At 35.5% G+C, this 15418-nt stretch overlaps 1 protein-coding gene across 1 annotated transcript; it reads left to right on the top strand.

Annotated features, from left to right (window-relative positions):
• Positions 1–213: 213 nt before the first annotated feature.
• On the top strand, positions 214–14647 carry LOC122045025. The gene is made up of 18 exons (XM_042605072.1): positions 214–538; positions 1034–1249; positions 1589–1675; positions 3704–3756; positions 4769–4865; positions 5239–5312; positions 6437–6548; positions 8211–8321; positions 9587–9663; positions 10141–10207; positions 12064–12129; positions 12227–12334; positions 12420–12550; positions 12665–12731; positions 12857–12924; positions 13008–13101; positions 13297–13367; positions 14137–14647. The coding sequence occupies exons 1-18, from the start codon at positions 389–391 to the stop codon at positions 14450–14452; spliced, it is 1965 nt and encodes a 654-aa protein (XP_042461006.1). The 5' UTR covers positions 214–388; the 3' UTR covers positions 14453–14647.
• Positions 14648–15418: the final 771 nt, after the last annotated feature.

Genomic DNA, 15418 nt, shown 5'->3' with positions numbered 1-15418 from the left:
TCTAAATTTCTGAATTCTTTCGTTTTAAATTTTAATTTCAGCTCTATGTGAAAAAAATATTTCAAAATTATTTTAGATACTAAAAGTACAATTCTAAAAATGAATTTTTTAAAAGTATGTTCCTTATTCGTGATGGTGCGGTCCATTGCAGCCATCCGGGCCCACTTGTTCCAGGTGTCTATATATAGAACGGCCGGAAACCACGGCGGTGCGCTACCAAGTCCCACCCCGGCCTCGCCACCGCTCTCTCTGACCTTTTCGTCCTCCTTCGAGAACTTCGATCCATCAAATCCCGATCTCTTCCTCCTCCACTTGGGCGATCTTCCGTCGATCTTCCATCCGTTCTTCACCGATCCATTCTGACTTCTCATCTGCCTACTCCCCCTCGATGTCGTGGCTGAGATCGGCCGTACACAAGGCCGTAGAGGTCAGCGGCAAGAACAACCTCACGCGCACAGTCAGGAATTACGCAGGCACCGTCGTTCAGCACGCCGGCCAGGCAGTCGCCGGGGGGACCAGGATCATCCAGAGCCGCATCGTAACACTCTCCCCCTCCCAGACCCCGTCCTTTATTGATTATAAATTGCTGGCATTACATTGTTGGCCTTGACCTCCGCTATCTAATTTTATTTATTTTTCCGATAATGAAGTCCTGAAGAACCTACTTAATAGTGAATATTATATAGATGCTTAGCACTTCTCTTCATGTCAAAGTTTGATAGGTAAATATTTAGATTTGATCTGGTTTTATATTTGGTGGCATTACAGGGATGAACAAGAATGTAAGTATATAGTATTGAGTTTACTGTATCATTATTGTGATTAGTCTTGTATAAATTGATCAAAACCTTGCTATTGTTGTTTATTATGAATACTGAACATGGATTAAATCACTGTGCAACAAGCGTTATCTAGGCTTGTTCCTACCAGTAATCAGTATGCAATTGAGGCTTCTCTGTGTCTTGATGGTTTGTCTGAGAATGTTGACTTTGAATAGATGCATTATTTAAAGAAATGCATCATTATTTTGCAGGGTAATAAAAACTCTCAAAGCTTCAAGCAGACTGCAAAAAGATTGGAAGACATTGCTGTATCATGCAAGGGAATAGAGAGAGTTCAACTATTACAAACATGGTTGTTTTCTTTGCTAGAAATTGAAAGAGTAATTGGAAGTTCAACCGATCATAAGCTGTTGGAACAGCCACTGTCATCTTTTGACAGCAACTCACATCCTGGAAAAGTTTCGATGGTTAGATAAAATTGTTTTAGCACCAAGTATTCTGATGTTTGAAAAGGCAAAAATTGACTCTTGTACATGAATCCTCTTCCTGAATTAGATTCTTAGGCATGAAGCACACAGCTCAATATGCCTCACTGCCCTCTGTCATGCACATTTTGTCCTTTCAATTGATAATGAATATTTTTACAAATTTTCTGCTCTACATTAGAATATGAGATAATTTTCTGTACTGTGAATTTTTTTTCAAAGATGATAATATAGTGAGCTTCCAAATGCATCTTTGGACTTAATATTTGTTGAAATTAGCTAATGAATGAAAATTGATGGTTCTTCTATATGGTTGTGCAGATCTTATATTTCCTCGGGGATGAAACTATGAACTTCAAGGAAGTGCTTCTTTATAGCCAAGCCCTTGAAAGCGTTATATTATCCATGGTAAGTTTGATTATTAACATAATGATTTGCAAGTTATCACTCTTGTTTTGCTTTTGAGATCATAAAAGGGCGAGTTATGCCAGTAAAGTATGTTTTTTTTTTAAAGTATAGAGATACAAGTGTTAAAAACAAAGGATAACAAGAGGTGAAACAAGGAACCCAACAGATGTTAATAGTAGGAAAACTAAATGAACAGTTCATAGATCAGCTCCACAACAGTTGTTCAAAGGTAGTAAGTTGACTAGATAGAGCGTCTAACAAAATGGGTTTACTCAAAAGCTCCAACATTGGAGAAAAGAGAACCAAGTGAGGAGGGCATCCATTGAACTGAATCTTGTCGTGGAAAGTAACATCAGTCCTTGTCTTCTGAACTGTGTACAACTAGGATTGGGTAAATGTGATAAACACCCGAGAAGAAATCCATTGCGTCAAAGAAATCATTGCGATCTCAATCATCCACTAGCCATTAGGGATGGCAATAGGTATCTTATAATCGAGTATCCACAAGTACCCATCCATTGCCATCTTATAATCAAATATCCACAAGTACCCGTCCTGTTCAGGTTCAATACTTGAATATGCTTAATAATTAAGTTTAGATTGTTTACCCATTTAAGAAGGGTACTTATTTATCATCCAAAGTGAGCAAGTGCAGGTTCACATAGCATCTAAAAGCGGCGGTATACAATCTACTGCCATCACTAGAAGCCATTTCTTGTTTGTTGAGCTGAATGCAGGAGAAAAGATGAGTCCACACACAATTTTGCAATATTACATTGGAAGAATATGTGCACTATGGTCTCCTTGTTACTGAAATGAAGCCAAAGAACACAATCAACATTGAGCTCCATTACTCCTTTTTTATTGAGCAAAGTAGTGTCATTACCAATTGGATAATTTGAAAGTCAGGTGAGTAGCAATTGAATAATTAGTGAGCAACATAAATAGGTAGAGACATAGATGATTACCCTGCCTAATCTACCTACCATAAGCAAATTCATTTCCTGCTTGTTTATTAACCACCACAGTGCCATGAATTGTCAGGAGTTCATGACCCAACAAATCCATTGAACTAGAAAGCCCTGCAACTGAAGAACCTGCTCTAGAGCATCCCATTTGACAATATCAGGCATGTTTCATTGTCAAGCTTTATCAAGACATACTTCTACATGTTTGCACCAATTTAATACTTCAGTAACGCACACATAGCAGGTCCCTTGAGAATTACAAATTGATGAGCACTAATTAATGCCTCCAGAAACCTTTGTAACTGGATGGTAAATACTTTGGGAATTAATTTAAGAAGAAGATATTCCAGGGTAATAGGGAGACAATCAGAGGTGGTATGTCTCTAGAAGTCAGATTTAATTTGATGCCATAAATGTAATAGGAACATAGCATTAGACACATCCAATTTATGACTTCTTGAATTTCCCAAGTTTCTTCATTGCAAAATGAATCTCAGACTCAAAAAGGAGAAGACAAGTCTTCTCATATCAACAAGAGTGATCAAGCAAAGAGTGAGCTGCTCAATCTCATTGTTAGAGGGGTCAAGGTTCCCATAAGTGGTAAAAAGTGGGCTGTTGATGCTCTAAACCAGGAATCAAAGAATGAGCTGCTCGCTCAATCTCTTGGCTAGTGGGGTCAAGTTCCCCATAAGAGATGAAAAGTTACCCATTATCCCTGAATTCCATCTCATGATCAACTATGAAATGAATTACATTTACAACTATCCCCATTACATTTGCTTGCTTTAGGCTGATTAGTTATTCCACACAAAAATTGACAGGTTCATTTTGCACATTTTATGTCCATTAGCATAAATAATTGGACAGATGTTCTAATTACTTCTGTAAGTTTGATATTTGCTTTTATGAACTTTCTGGGCAAAAATTTATTGTTTCACTGTTTAATCTATAATTGAAGGTTTTACATGCTTTGAAAGTATTATTCATCATATTTGATCTTAGGCATTGTTCTTGCTGATCATGGAGGTTAACCGCAGGTTAAATCTTTTCTGTGACTCAGATTCTGGAAGCTCCAAATGAACAAGAAGTTTCTCTGCTCTTGCAAATATTTGGGTTGGTGGGAATCGTGTGATTATGCATTCTCTTTCACTTGCCATTTATTCCTTCATAGCATAGTTCTAATTTTAGAAATAACTATACATGAAGTTGAATGCTATAAATATCACAAGACCTTTTGTATTGACTCTGAGACTGTTCAGATTTTTCTTTTATCAATCTTTTCTTTCTGGTTAAACTTGTACATACTATTTAAAATTCAATTTCCAGCTAGATAGCTGCAAATATTGTTAATGATTTATCTTTAAATAACTTTAACAACTGTTAGGTGTAACATAATCTATTAGAAGAGTGGTTCAACAGAACGTTGATTATAGCTTCAATATGCCACTCGCACAATTTAAAATTCAACTGGAAATCTTACTCTTTATATAGTCTATCTCAGTAGTGTTTTGTTATTTCTCAGCCCATTTTAGTTCCACGTTAAAACTATGAGCTATCTAGTGAAGGGTTTAGAAGGGTGCATTTCAGATGAATTACCAGTAATATGAGCTTAACCATTTTGGTTGGTTTGAGTTATCTAGTTAATGAACTAATTTTTCTGAAGGTTGTCAAGATCGAGAACTCACCAAACTGAGTTGTTCATAGGAATTATTTCATTAGATCCTATAATTTAACAACAGTTTTTTTTAAGAATAATTTATTCATGCATCTTAAAATGCATATAATTTATCAATAGACTTTTGTTTGTAATAAATATGGAAGTGAACAATTTGTTAATAGCTTGGAATTGCTCATAAGATGTTGTAGCTGGTCCAAAACATTTTGCAAGATGATTTTAATTGTTCTATGTTGAGTTATATGTTCTTTTGATTTAATTTGAAGTGATTTTATTCTATCTGATTCGCTACTCTAGATAGTGCAGTTGTGTCCTTTAAATTTACTACTAATCAACAGCTTACAGATCTCATTACAACATATCCTATAGAATCACTTTTGTTTTTTCTTTTGCTTTTCAATTTATAGCTATGATATGTAAATATTTTCTCATGTTTTTGAGTTTATACAGACACTGTCTGATCGGGGATAAGGAAGATCACAATGATATTATAAGCAGGATACAACAACTTTCAAAAGCATTTTCAGCTTACGAAGAGGAAGTTTTGGTATACTTCATTGTTTCTTTTATTGACTACAATATCTGATGCCTTGTCTATTTGCTCCTGTAGCCTGACTTTAGGAATTCCAGCAAAGTATAAATTTGAAAGTTAATTAAATAATAATACTTGTTACATAAGTTTGTCGCTTGTTGATTGGGTTTCTTTTTATTACTGTGAATCTATAGAATGACTTGCATTAAAGTACATGTTTTTGCACAAGAGTATTTAGAGAGGCATTAAGTGATAAATAGTCTTTCAATTCTTTTCTTTTGTACGATTCTATTTTTTGGGGATCAAATATGATTCATTATTTTTTAATGTCTCATCCAAATCATATTTGTCAAATTTTTATTTTCATGCACATTTTCAAATGTTTCAGGTGAAGCGTGAGGAGCTTCTTCAATTTGCTCAAGGTGCAATTTCAGGACTAAAAGTAAATGCTGACATAGCAAGGTTACCAATAGACATTTATTTATTGTTTCCTGGTTTCATATGCAAAATGCTGTCCACGTTATTTGAACAAGCAATCGACTAACATAGCAAGGTTACTAATAGACATTCATTTATGGTTTCCTTGGTCTTTCTCAGACAACTTGTGTTGTATTGCAAAATACTTTCCATGTAATTTGAACAAGCAATGGAACATTAGGGATTCCAAAATATTGAATTCTCTCCTAGATTAAATCATAGAATGCTAGCGCAAGTTCATCTTAGGAAAACCCATGAGGCTGTTTAAGCAATCTGAAGAAAAGATCTTTCCATGATGCTGATGTTACGACTCAGATTGGCATCTTCTTTCATTCAGTTCTAGAAATCAAGGAACAGATCCTTTGAAAAGAGGAGATATGAAGATGGGAGCACATTTGTCAGATTTAGTGGGAGGCTCTTTTTCTAGGTGGTGGAGGTTGTTGACATGCTGAAGCTGGTATATTTTAAGTCATTGGACCTATGAACTACAGACATTTATGGTTGGAAAACTTATATATCTACTTTGAAAGGTAAGAGTGATCCATGTGGACTACCAGAAAGAATAAACAGGTAGCAAATATATTCAAGGTCCCGGGTTCAAAATCCACCTTAGTCATAAAAGGTTGGAGCTCGAGAGCTCCCACTCATACATTGTCAAAAAAATGTAAAGAATAAAAGTTACTAGGTTTTAGTTGAAAACATTGAGTCACATAGAATTAAATATGAATAGTACATTCAAACTTGTTTGGGAAATTGCTAATGAAGGTTGGAGCTTGAGAATTCCCACTCATACATTGCCAAAAAAAAAGGTAAAGAATAAAAGTTACTGAGTTTTTTGTTGAAAAAATTGTCTCGGAGTATCAAATATGATTAGTAAATTGAAGCCTGTTTGGGAAATTGCTAATGAAGCCTATGTTAGAATCCCTACCCAGTATGTTGAGGGTTTTATTGTCAAGTTTTGTCGGATTATTATCTAGTCTTGTAGTTATTCCCATTCCTAATTCAAAATTAGTTTAATTAGGTTGGGCTCAGATATCATGATGGTTATCTTAAGATTATCTTGTATTGTTACTCCCAATCTGCAATAATTTTGTTCCTATTCTTGTCAGATTAGAATATGAAATCTCAAAGCTTCAAAAGAACGTCGATGGAATAGAAGTATTGCAAATGACCTCAAGCCAAGATCATGCTGGTACAAAAAAGATTTCAGATATGGTGGAGGTATGATTAATGCTTAAGATAGCAGATTCTGTTTTTATTTTGGTAAATAGGCAAGATATGATGCATTTGTAGTCAAACTAGAACATGTTGAAGATGAATGACTTGTGGAAGAATAACACATTGCTTCTTGGTTGGAAGCCTTAGTTTTTATGTGTAGGGTCCTTTCAGAAAATATGCCTTGGTGATTTACTATTTAACTTTGCTTCTTCATTTTTCAATAGAATTATTATATAAGAGTCATGCTTTATGGCACATTTCTCTTCAAAATTTGGTTCTTGTGAAGTTTACAGTGGCTTCAAAAGTTTTCTTTCAAGATATTTGTTGCCCTGTTTTTGTAAAGTTAATTGATGAAGATGCAATTTGATTCTAAGACCCTTTACAAGAACATTTGTGCTTTTATCCAGGTGCTATCCCATGTCTATTTAAAACTTTAACATATAAAATTCTTCTACTTTTGATAAGCATATACTCCTGAAAAAAAAATATTCCCTCAAAAAAATATCTTGAAAAGAATATTACTTTTCACACTTTACCAGACCCTTATAATTTAGATGATCCCAAATTGTTGGAACATACTTGCTTACGATGATGACAGCCAACTTCATGTAATTTCATGCCTATAGTTTTGGGACTCTCTAGTTGAGACCAAAAGGAACTCTACTCAAATAAAAAAGATCTAAATGACTTGGGTATTTTTGGCAGTATATCCTTCAAATGGATGTCAATGGAAGGATATATCCATGTAACTCATTCCGAATAGGTGGGATGAACTGTCATTGTTGTTTTGGTTGCCTTGGGGTTGTCTCATTTGTTGTTTTATCAAAGTTCAGGCTAGATTGAGGTTGGTATACTTTTTTCAGAAGCCTAAGCATACAGTTTAAATTGCATCTAGTATGTAAAATGAGTGATCTGGAAGTTTTAAAATTGCAAATTTGTCTTAGCTTTTTTGTGCAGATAGTACAACTCATTTTATTGAGTAATTGAAGGATTTGAATGTTTAAAGCAAGAAGAATCATGCATGCATTATATGTTATATCCATAACATTCATCCAGGATGGTCATTGAATTTCTATAGTAATTTGTTTCAAGAGAATGTCTAAAGCAAGAAAAAGCATGCATGCATTATATGCTATATCTCATAATATTTATCCAGGATGATCATTGAATTCCTATAGTAATTTGGTTCAGCAGAAACTCTAGGATTTTCAGAGGTTGTATAGAGATGTATGCTCATGATGGTTATATCATGCCGTGTCAAGATGCCATGTATTGAGGGAACCTTTCACCACATAAAATTTCTATTATTCTGGATGAATTTACTGCTGCAAAAAAAAAAATGCTCATCCTCATATTCTGTTGATGCATTGTAAATTCTCATACTGATATAGCATTTTGATTTTGATTGTTTTATGCCATTTTCTGGTGGATAATAATTGTCTAGGATTCTACTCGTTACTTAGACTTGCAGTTGTGTCCTCTAAAGATAAAGGTGCTCCATTAATACATGACAATATAATTAGCGCTACAAGTTTGGCTAGTGGGCATGGTTGCTCATACACATTTCTCTTTGGAACAACTTGTTTAGCCAACTTTTGAGTGTACATTCCTCTTGATTGCTTCATTTCAGCATCATCTTCATAGTTAACTATGCCCGATTTGTAGATTCTGCAAGAGGCACTAGTAGAAGTCCGCCTATGCTCTAGATTGGAAACCCTGCTTTTAAAGATAAAAGGCATAAAAAGTGGGAACTCACTGGATGTCCATTCTCAAAAGGTACATGCTTCTGTTTTTCTTTAAAATTTTACTGCCTTGTCATTGTTTTCGGTTGGTTGCATGGGTTTATCTCCCTATTGAACAATATCTATTAGTAATTTTAGATCTCTTAAATCTTTTTTAATTATGGTAACTTAAATTTCATTGATATTCCTCTACTTCTTGCACCTTCAGGCTTCAACTCCAATTCGTTCAACTTGTCTAACTATCAATTTGTCTAATTACAAAATCTATTGCTAATCTTTAAACATGTCCTACATCAACTCTGACAATGTATCATTATTGTGCTAAATTGTAATGCTTTGCAGGTAGTTTAGTTAAAAATAAACTCTGAATCAATTCTGTTTAAAATTTTGTGTTACAAAGTTACCTGATTGTTTTTGTCCCTTGAGAACTTTTTTGTAATATGCAATGGTGTGCCCACTGACACCTTAGTTTGTCCATCGATAGATGTTGAAGTAATCTCTGATAAGTGACAGTTACTATGAACCCAAGTTATAGAACCTCATTTTGATCCTTTGACCATTCAAATTGCCCTCATACAAATAAAATGTAGTACATCTATTCAAGAGTTGTTTTGATTGCATGTTATATTATAGCACCTAATTAGTGGCAATCTTGGTTTTACTCTGGGAATTGATGCAGAATGATTTTTGTTATTTATCATGGTGGCAAGCCATCATTAATATTATTTGTTTGCTGAGCCCAAAGAAACATAGTTCATTAAAGTATCTATGTGAATATAAATTATATTATAGAAATATTATGTAATTGTGAAATTTTTTGAGGATTTGCCTAAAAGGCATGTGCTATGAACTTATTATCTTAGAAAATAGTGCTTGTGTTGAATGGTGCATTGGCTAGATTTACCCGTAAAAATGAACTCTTCCTTCTTTTTTTTAAAGGTCCAGTGTCACAGCATCATCTTAGATCCTTGAGATATTATACATTTTTTAACTTTACTATTTTTTCAGAATGAGTTATGTTCGCCAATCAGATGATGTTAAAATGACTGTTTGACATTATTGAGGGATGTATTTGTGATGCCGTACTTGACCTCTCCCTCTCTGGCTACTATTTGTGCAGCCAATCATAGGCACTGGAATCATCATGTGCTTATTCTTTATTGTATTAGTATTTAGTATTTACGCTATATGGATTATCTTGCAGATATTCTTTAAGGTTTAAGTGGTCTCTAGCGATGGAACTAACTTTTTTCACAATTGTTGAGACTTATTGTAATAATGTTTATATGAAGCTGACAGGTTGATAAGTTGACAGTTCTTGTCGAATCTCTTGCCAACTCTTCCTCAAAAGCAGAACAGCGTATCCTAGATCATAGGTACAATGCTGCCTTTCCTAATCTATGAATCACAAGTTTGTAACTTGTTCACACCACCCTGTTAGGAATCAAGCACGCAAACTAGATTTATTATTTGTCCTAATGTTTACACAAAAAAAGTGGGATACTATTTATAATTGACTGTATTATTGCAGATTCTTTAAATGTTGGTGTAAACATATGTTGGTCAATCTTGACAGCTTGCTAGTTACTTAGCAGTATTTATCTTGGTTGGCTCAAAGATGTTTTTAGGTTCTGTCCCTAGAATCTTGTAGGATGTCCTAGGTGTTGTTCAATTAGTTGTACCGAATACATCGGTAAATCTTTTCTATTGGGTGATCTTAATTACAGGGAAATAAACTTATACTCTGTGGTACTGACCTTTTGTCATTCAAAAATCATAAATTATGACTTGAACTTGTAAAGAAGAATGTGATACATCATTTCAACTGTGTTCTTCCTCCATTTTCAAAGCAGGCATCAGAAAGAAGAGGCTCTTAACTATCATCTAGCTAAAGCTAATGAAGCTAGGGGCATTGAGAAGGTAATATTCTTCTGGCTTCTACTTTCTGCATTTTTCTTCCTATTACGATTTGTGCATCTTTCTTTATTTTCTATTTCTTTGTGAGATTTAATCAACCTTCCCTGTACCTGCTTTAAAGGTTTTACATCATTTATGTTACAAAGAATTTTGAACAGTTGAGAAATAACATACATAAATTCAGATTTTTTAGAATATTTGGCTGACATCAACTACTCACCTTTCATTCTTGAACCAGCTCCTGTAGTTTTGGCTATTAATCACTAAATGTTGGTAATAGATATATAGCTTATGATCAGGTGCACAATCGAGTCCTGGAAAGCTTCCCTCCTGTATTAGGGTTTTTTTTCATATCCCTTAGTAATCTATGAACTTTCTATGTTTTACGCTGTATTTTGGTAGATCTGATAGAAACCTCACTTGGAACTTCTTTCTCATGTCTTATAGATTTTTTTATCAAGAACCTTGCCAAGCTTTGTTATAGTCAAACTATGAGTCGATGAATATTTGGATAAATGATTTGTATTTCACAAGCTGGTTGTTTGTATACTACATGATTTCATGTGGTACACACAATATATATGAACTAGTATGTGGTGTACATCCTCCTAGGGCATGGTGTGGTGGTAGTGGTAAGAGGCGTGGTGGTAAGAGGCAGGGAGCTTTACCCAAGCAACTAGGGTTTGAAACCCACGCAGCGCATGCATGTGGCATTCGAACAACTGGTGACGCTGGGGCACCACGTCAGGAGCCACCTCGTTTCCTATATTTACTTGGTGTGCAGAATGTGAGGCCGGACTGTACATCCCGTGATTAGTTGGCTTGTAAGATCCAGATACCCGGTTACAAAAAAAAAAGTATGTCATGTACATGCAAGATAATACATATAACATCAAAGTTATGGCATCAGGTGGAAAGTATTTTCCTTCATTTAAGAGATCTTACTAAGGTTGTTCTGGTCGTTTTGGGTTCCATTTGATCTTAGAAAAGAACTGGAGCAGCAAGGTCCAATTACCAGTCTCAGGCATGGTGCCATCAGATACAATGGCCATATTTATATTCTCCTCTTGCTGCTACCTCTTCTACTTCCTTTACAGTGACTGAAAGCATTTCAAATTTTTAATGCCTAGTAATAGACCACAATCTTCTCTGAAAAGTGTGGTCTGTCTCTTTGTTTCGAGTTGCATGATCAATTTAAAGATCATTGCATTGCATAATTTTCTAGTATATGAAGATATTCTACTTCTTGGAACTTCATTTCTTGTTTTGTTAATTACTAATCATATCAAAATTTCTATTTTGGCATTTGCAATTTTGACTTGATTTGTTATTTATTGTGTGGTAGCTCTTTGATGACTGAAGATATGTTCATAATCAAGGTTATGTAATATCTAATTTTCATGACCAAACCTCCAGAATCTTAAGGCTGTCCTGTCTCCTATTCTCTGTCAAGTGATGACTTGTATTCTACTTGCCAGTTCTTTCTGTATCCTTTTCTTATCAAGGCATTTCTGGATCACATCTCTGGTTTAAAATGTAGGGCCAACCTTGCAAGTCACAATTACGTTAATTTACAATAGTGATTTTATAAGGATAACCATTGGTTGAAAGCGTGAAACTTATAGTTCGATCCTCAGACCTCGTCTCAGTAGCAGTACCAGGATGCCATTTTTAATATTTGGCCAGGCATGTGCTTACATCATCCATTTCCATTTACTGTGACAATTTGTTAGCTGATCATAAATACGAAGACGTCTCTCTACCTATGCATCTAAACTTTCATGTTTATGGATGGTGACTTGGTGTTTTGAACCTACCTGGATATCAGTTATTGGTTTTATTTTGTCAATTTAAATCAGGAGTTACTCTCTGATATTGCTAGGCTGGAGGATCAAAGAGACGGACTTGAGGCTGAGCTAAAGAAGGTATTTTCTTTCGTAGAAATTTCCTTTTTAAGTTTCTTGAGATTTCCTTTTCTTATATTGGAGTCTTCCCCTGTTCATGGTGTGTACTTTATATCAGGTTAATTCTTCTCTGGCAGCTGCTTCTGCACGACTCAAGAAAACCAGGGAGGAGAAAGACCAGTTTGATGACGCGAGCAATCAAATGATTATGCACCTCAAAACAAAGGTTTTCAAAGTCCAATTATTTGTCTAAAGGTTTATCATTCTAAAGAAATTATTATGGCAATATTTGACTATTCTTTAAATAACAGGAAGATGAGCTTGCAAAATCTGTCACTTTATGCAATGTAGAAGCTGATATTGTCCATATGTGGATAAATTTCTTACAAGATACCTGGAAGGTTCAATCTTCATGCATAAAGCTAAAAGATAAGCAAATTAAGTAAGCTCTTGATGCCCTAGGATGATGAATATAATCTGAATTCATAATATATCAACTTTAGTAAGTTGTTTATGATTTGTATGTACTTTACCATCGATTTTCTTGTCATTGTAGCGAGGAAGTGGAAAAATATGGGAATCATTTTGTACAATTGATTAGATATCACCTTTCTTCATTCAAGGTATTTCTCTTGAATTCTCTGTAGTTTGGTTCTTCAGTCATATGAAGGTTTTGTCCACCTGATGAACACTCATTTAACCTAGTAATTTACTTCTTGTTCGGCTTTGATCTCTATTCTCCTTCCAGGATGATCTTAACACTTCAATCATTCATATTAGTACATTGGTAGAGAACTTGAAAAGATTCAATGATAGGTGAACTCATGTTGTTTGCATATTCATGTGGTGATGTGTCTTTCTCTATGTTAAATGTTTTTCTTCTCTTCGCCTTTTTCTAGATATGAAGGAACACAAGGTTGGGACAACAATTTAGCCAAAGAGTTGAACCCAAAGAAATGTCTCGAGGAGGAATATTTGACAATTGAAACTAAGGTGTGCCACTTCTAGGCTTATAAATAAATATGATCATTTTCCATCATTAGCCTTTGCTTCAGGCAGAATGCAAGCAATAAGAAAATTCTACCATTATGAATTACTTAGCACACATGGCAAATTTACCATAAACCTGAATTATCTGTATCATGATTGAGAAACACGCACTAAACCATCTTTTGTGCTTTCTTTCAGATTGTGACTGCATTCAGCATAGTCGATCGTATGGAGGATTTGTTTTATACTGAAAGGGAAAAAGGTTCCAGGTACTTCTTTCTTTTTCCCTTTTGCGGCACATTGAGGGTGTCTCGACTTGATACTCGGTTTCCCTTATCCTTTTGTGGCATATTGATCACTAAACCATTAGTTTGTTAACAATCAAGCTTTTTTGTTGAAGTAATTATAGACTGTTTTCGAGATTCAATAAAATGTCAAAGAGATCTTAGGTGATTTCCGGTATGTAAAAATTTGTGCAAGTTCTTTGAACTAGGGCTGTAAACGACAATCTCGAGCCAGCCTAGGCTTGAGCTCGAGCTCGCTCGAGCTTGTAGAGTTAAGCTTGATATTTAATTATTGGCTCGGGCTCGAGCTCGATTTTTTTAAAATTATTTTTAATAAATAAATAAATATATTATATATTATAAAAATATACGAAAATATATATTATTACTGGCTCGTTTGGTTTGATGAGCCACCGAGCCAGTAATAATTAGGCTCGAGCTTGGCTCAATTTCTAATCAAGCCAGCTTGAGTTCAGTCAACAAAAGCTTGAGTCGAGTTTTGACCGAGCCGCTTGTGAGCGGCTCACGAGTGGCTTGGCTCATTTGCACATGTACTTTGAACAATTAAACTGCAGCCTTAAGATAAGATATGAACATAAAACATTAACCTCCATGGAATTCCACCAAACAACACCTTCATAACATGTTGTTATTGTCATCGAAGTAGGAACTGAAGAGGGGACTGGTTGCTATCAAATCAACCATTTGAACACTAATATGAGAACACGAGACTAATGGGCATTCTTTTTTGCAGGAGAGATGATCCCGCTGTCAACGAGCTGTTTGAATCAATCGAGAAGCTGCGGTTACATTTTGAGTCCATCGAAAGACCTATTCTAGAGATCGAAGAAACGGCGAGGGAATTCACAGATAAATTGCAAAAGGAGCCTTGTTCTACTGTTAAAATCAGTTCGCCAAGGCTCAGAAACATCGAGACGCCTAGATCAACTCCAAGGACACCGTATTATCTATCTGATCCAGAATCAGAAATCACACAACTTGAATTGGAATTCCAAAAGGCAGGCAAGCAGTTCTCGGTACACGATATCAATGGTTGGGACTTTGATTGATTGGAGCACTAGTCACCCATTCAACTCCAATGGAAACCCATAGAAACAGAGTCCAACCATAAAACTTTGTTGGCTATATATTTCTTCTTCTTTTTGTACATTCTTTGAATCATTGAAATACAATAGATTCAAACATTTTTTTGTACAATAACTTGTGAGCTTGATCGAGCATGACATAATTCAAACCAATATAAATATGTTGGATGAGCTAAGTTTTAAATTAGAAGAGGATATTTTGAAGATCATATAAAAATATGTATAAATTGTATTTCAAATTTATCTGATAGATGAATCAAGAGGCGGTCTAATTGAGATTAGTCCGTTGAAGTCTAAACACTTCGATTATAAAAGAAGTAAATAATAATAATTGATATGGTGTATAAAAGTGAAGTCCGATAAGGTCAAACAGTCGGAAGTCAAGGGGACGTGACAGTCAGAAGTCAAGGCAGTCAGTAGTTATGGAGGAGTTGAACTGTTTGACTTCATCAACCGCATAATTTTTGATCGGGTACTGATAGATCAGGATCCCAGATCAGAGACATGAGATGCAGCCTGGAGTAAGGCCTGACCTTCCCCGACTAGTCTGGTTTCCTCAACCCGATCTGCACAGAGTACTCCACGCGTGAAAGATGAGACCCTCGTCGCAGCTCGTCTCCCTCATAAAGACCCGGGCCAGGCGCTACACTCTAACGGTCAGCCCGAACTGTCCATAACTAAACCAGGGCGGGACAGAAGACACTAACGACAACAATGTCAAGGAATCGTAACCGCTTGTCAGGGAATAACTGCCATATGTCAGGGAATATTCCAATGGTCTGTTGTCATCTGCGAATAGAACCTTCTCTCAATCTTTAAGAGGGCGTCGCGTGTCCTCCATCACCCGACATGTCCGGACCCCCGACATTCTCTGATAGTGGTCAGGTTCCAGAGGTATGTAGTGTCATATAAAAAGGGAGGTTCTTTTCC

This window comes from Zingiber officinale, chromosome 2B, assembly GCF_018446385.1.
Source record: "Zingiber officinale cultivar Zhangliang chromosome 2B, Zo_v1.1, whole genome shotgun sequence".
Classification (NCBI taxonomy): domain Eukaryota; kingdom Viridiplantae; phylum Streptophyta; class Magnoliopsida; order Zingiberales; family Zingiberaceae; genus Zingiber; species Zingiber officinale.
The sequence above is the reverse complement of the archived record's forward strand: the minus strand, read 5'-3'. Positions and strand labels throughout refer to the sequence as shown.

What these genes read in the sequence shown, in the direction of transcription:
- LOC122045025 (XM_042605072.1), top strand. Translation starts at nt 389, where the DNA reads ATGTCGTGGCTGAGATCGGCCGTACACAAGGCCGTAGAGGTCAGCGGC. An exon ending in GGATCATCCAGAGCCGCATC is followed by an intron (nt 539 to 1,033) that starts GTAACACTCTCC and finishes ATTATTTTGCAG; the next exon opens with GGTAATAAAAACTCTCAAAG. An exon ending in ATCACCTTTCTTCATTCAAG is followed by an intron (nt 12,732 to 12,856) that starts GTATTTCTCTTG and finishes TTCTCCTTCCAG; the next exon opens with GATGATCTTAACACTTCAAT.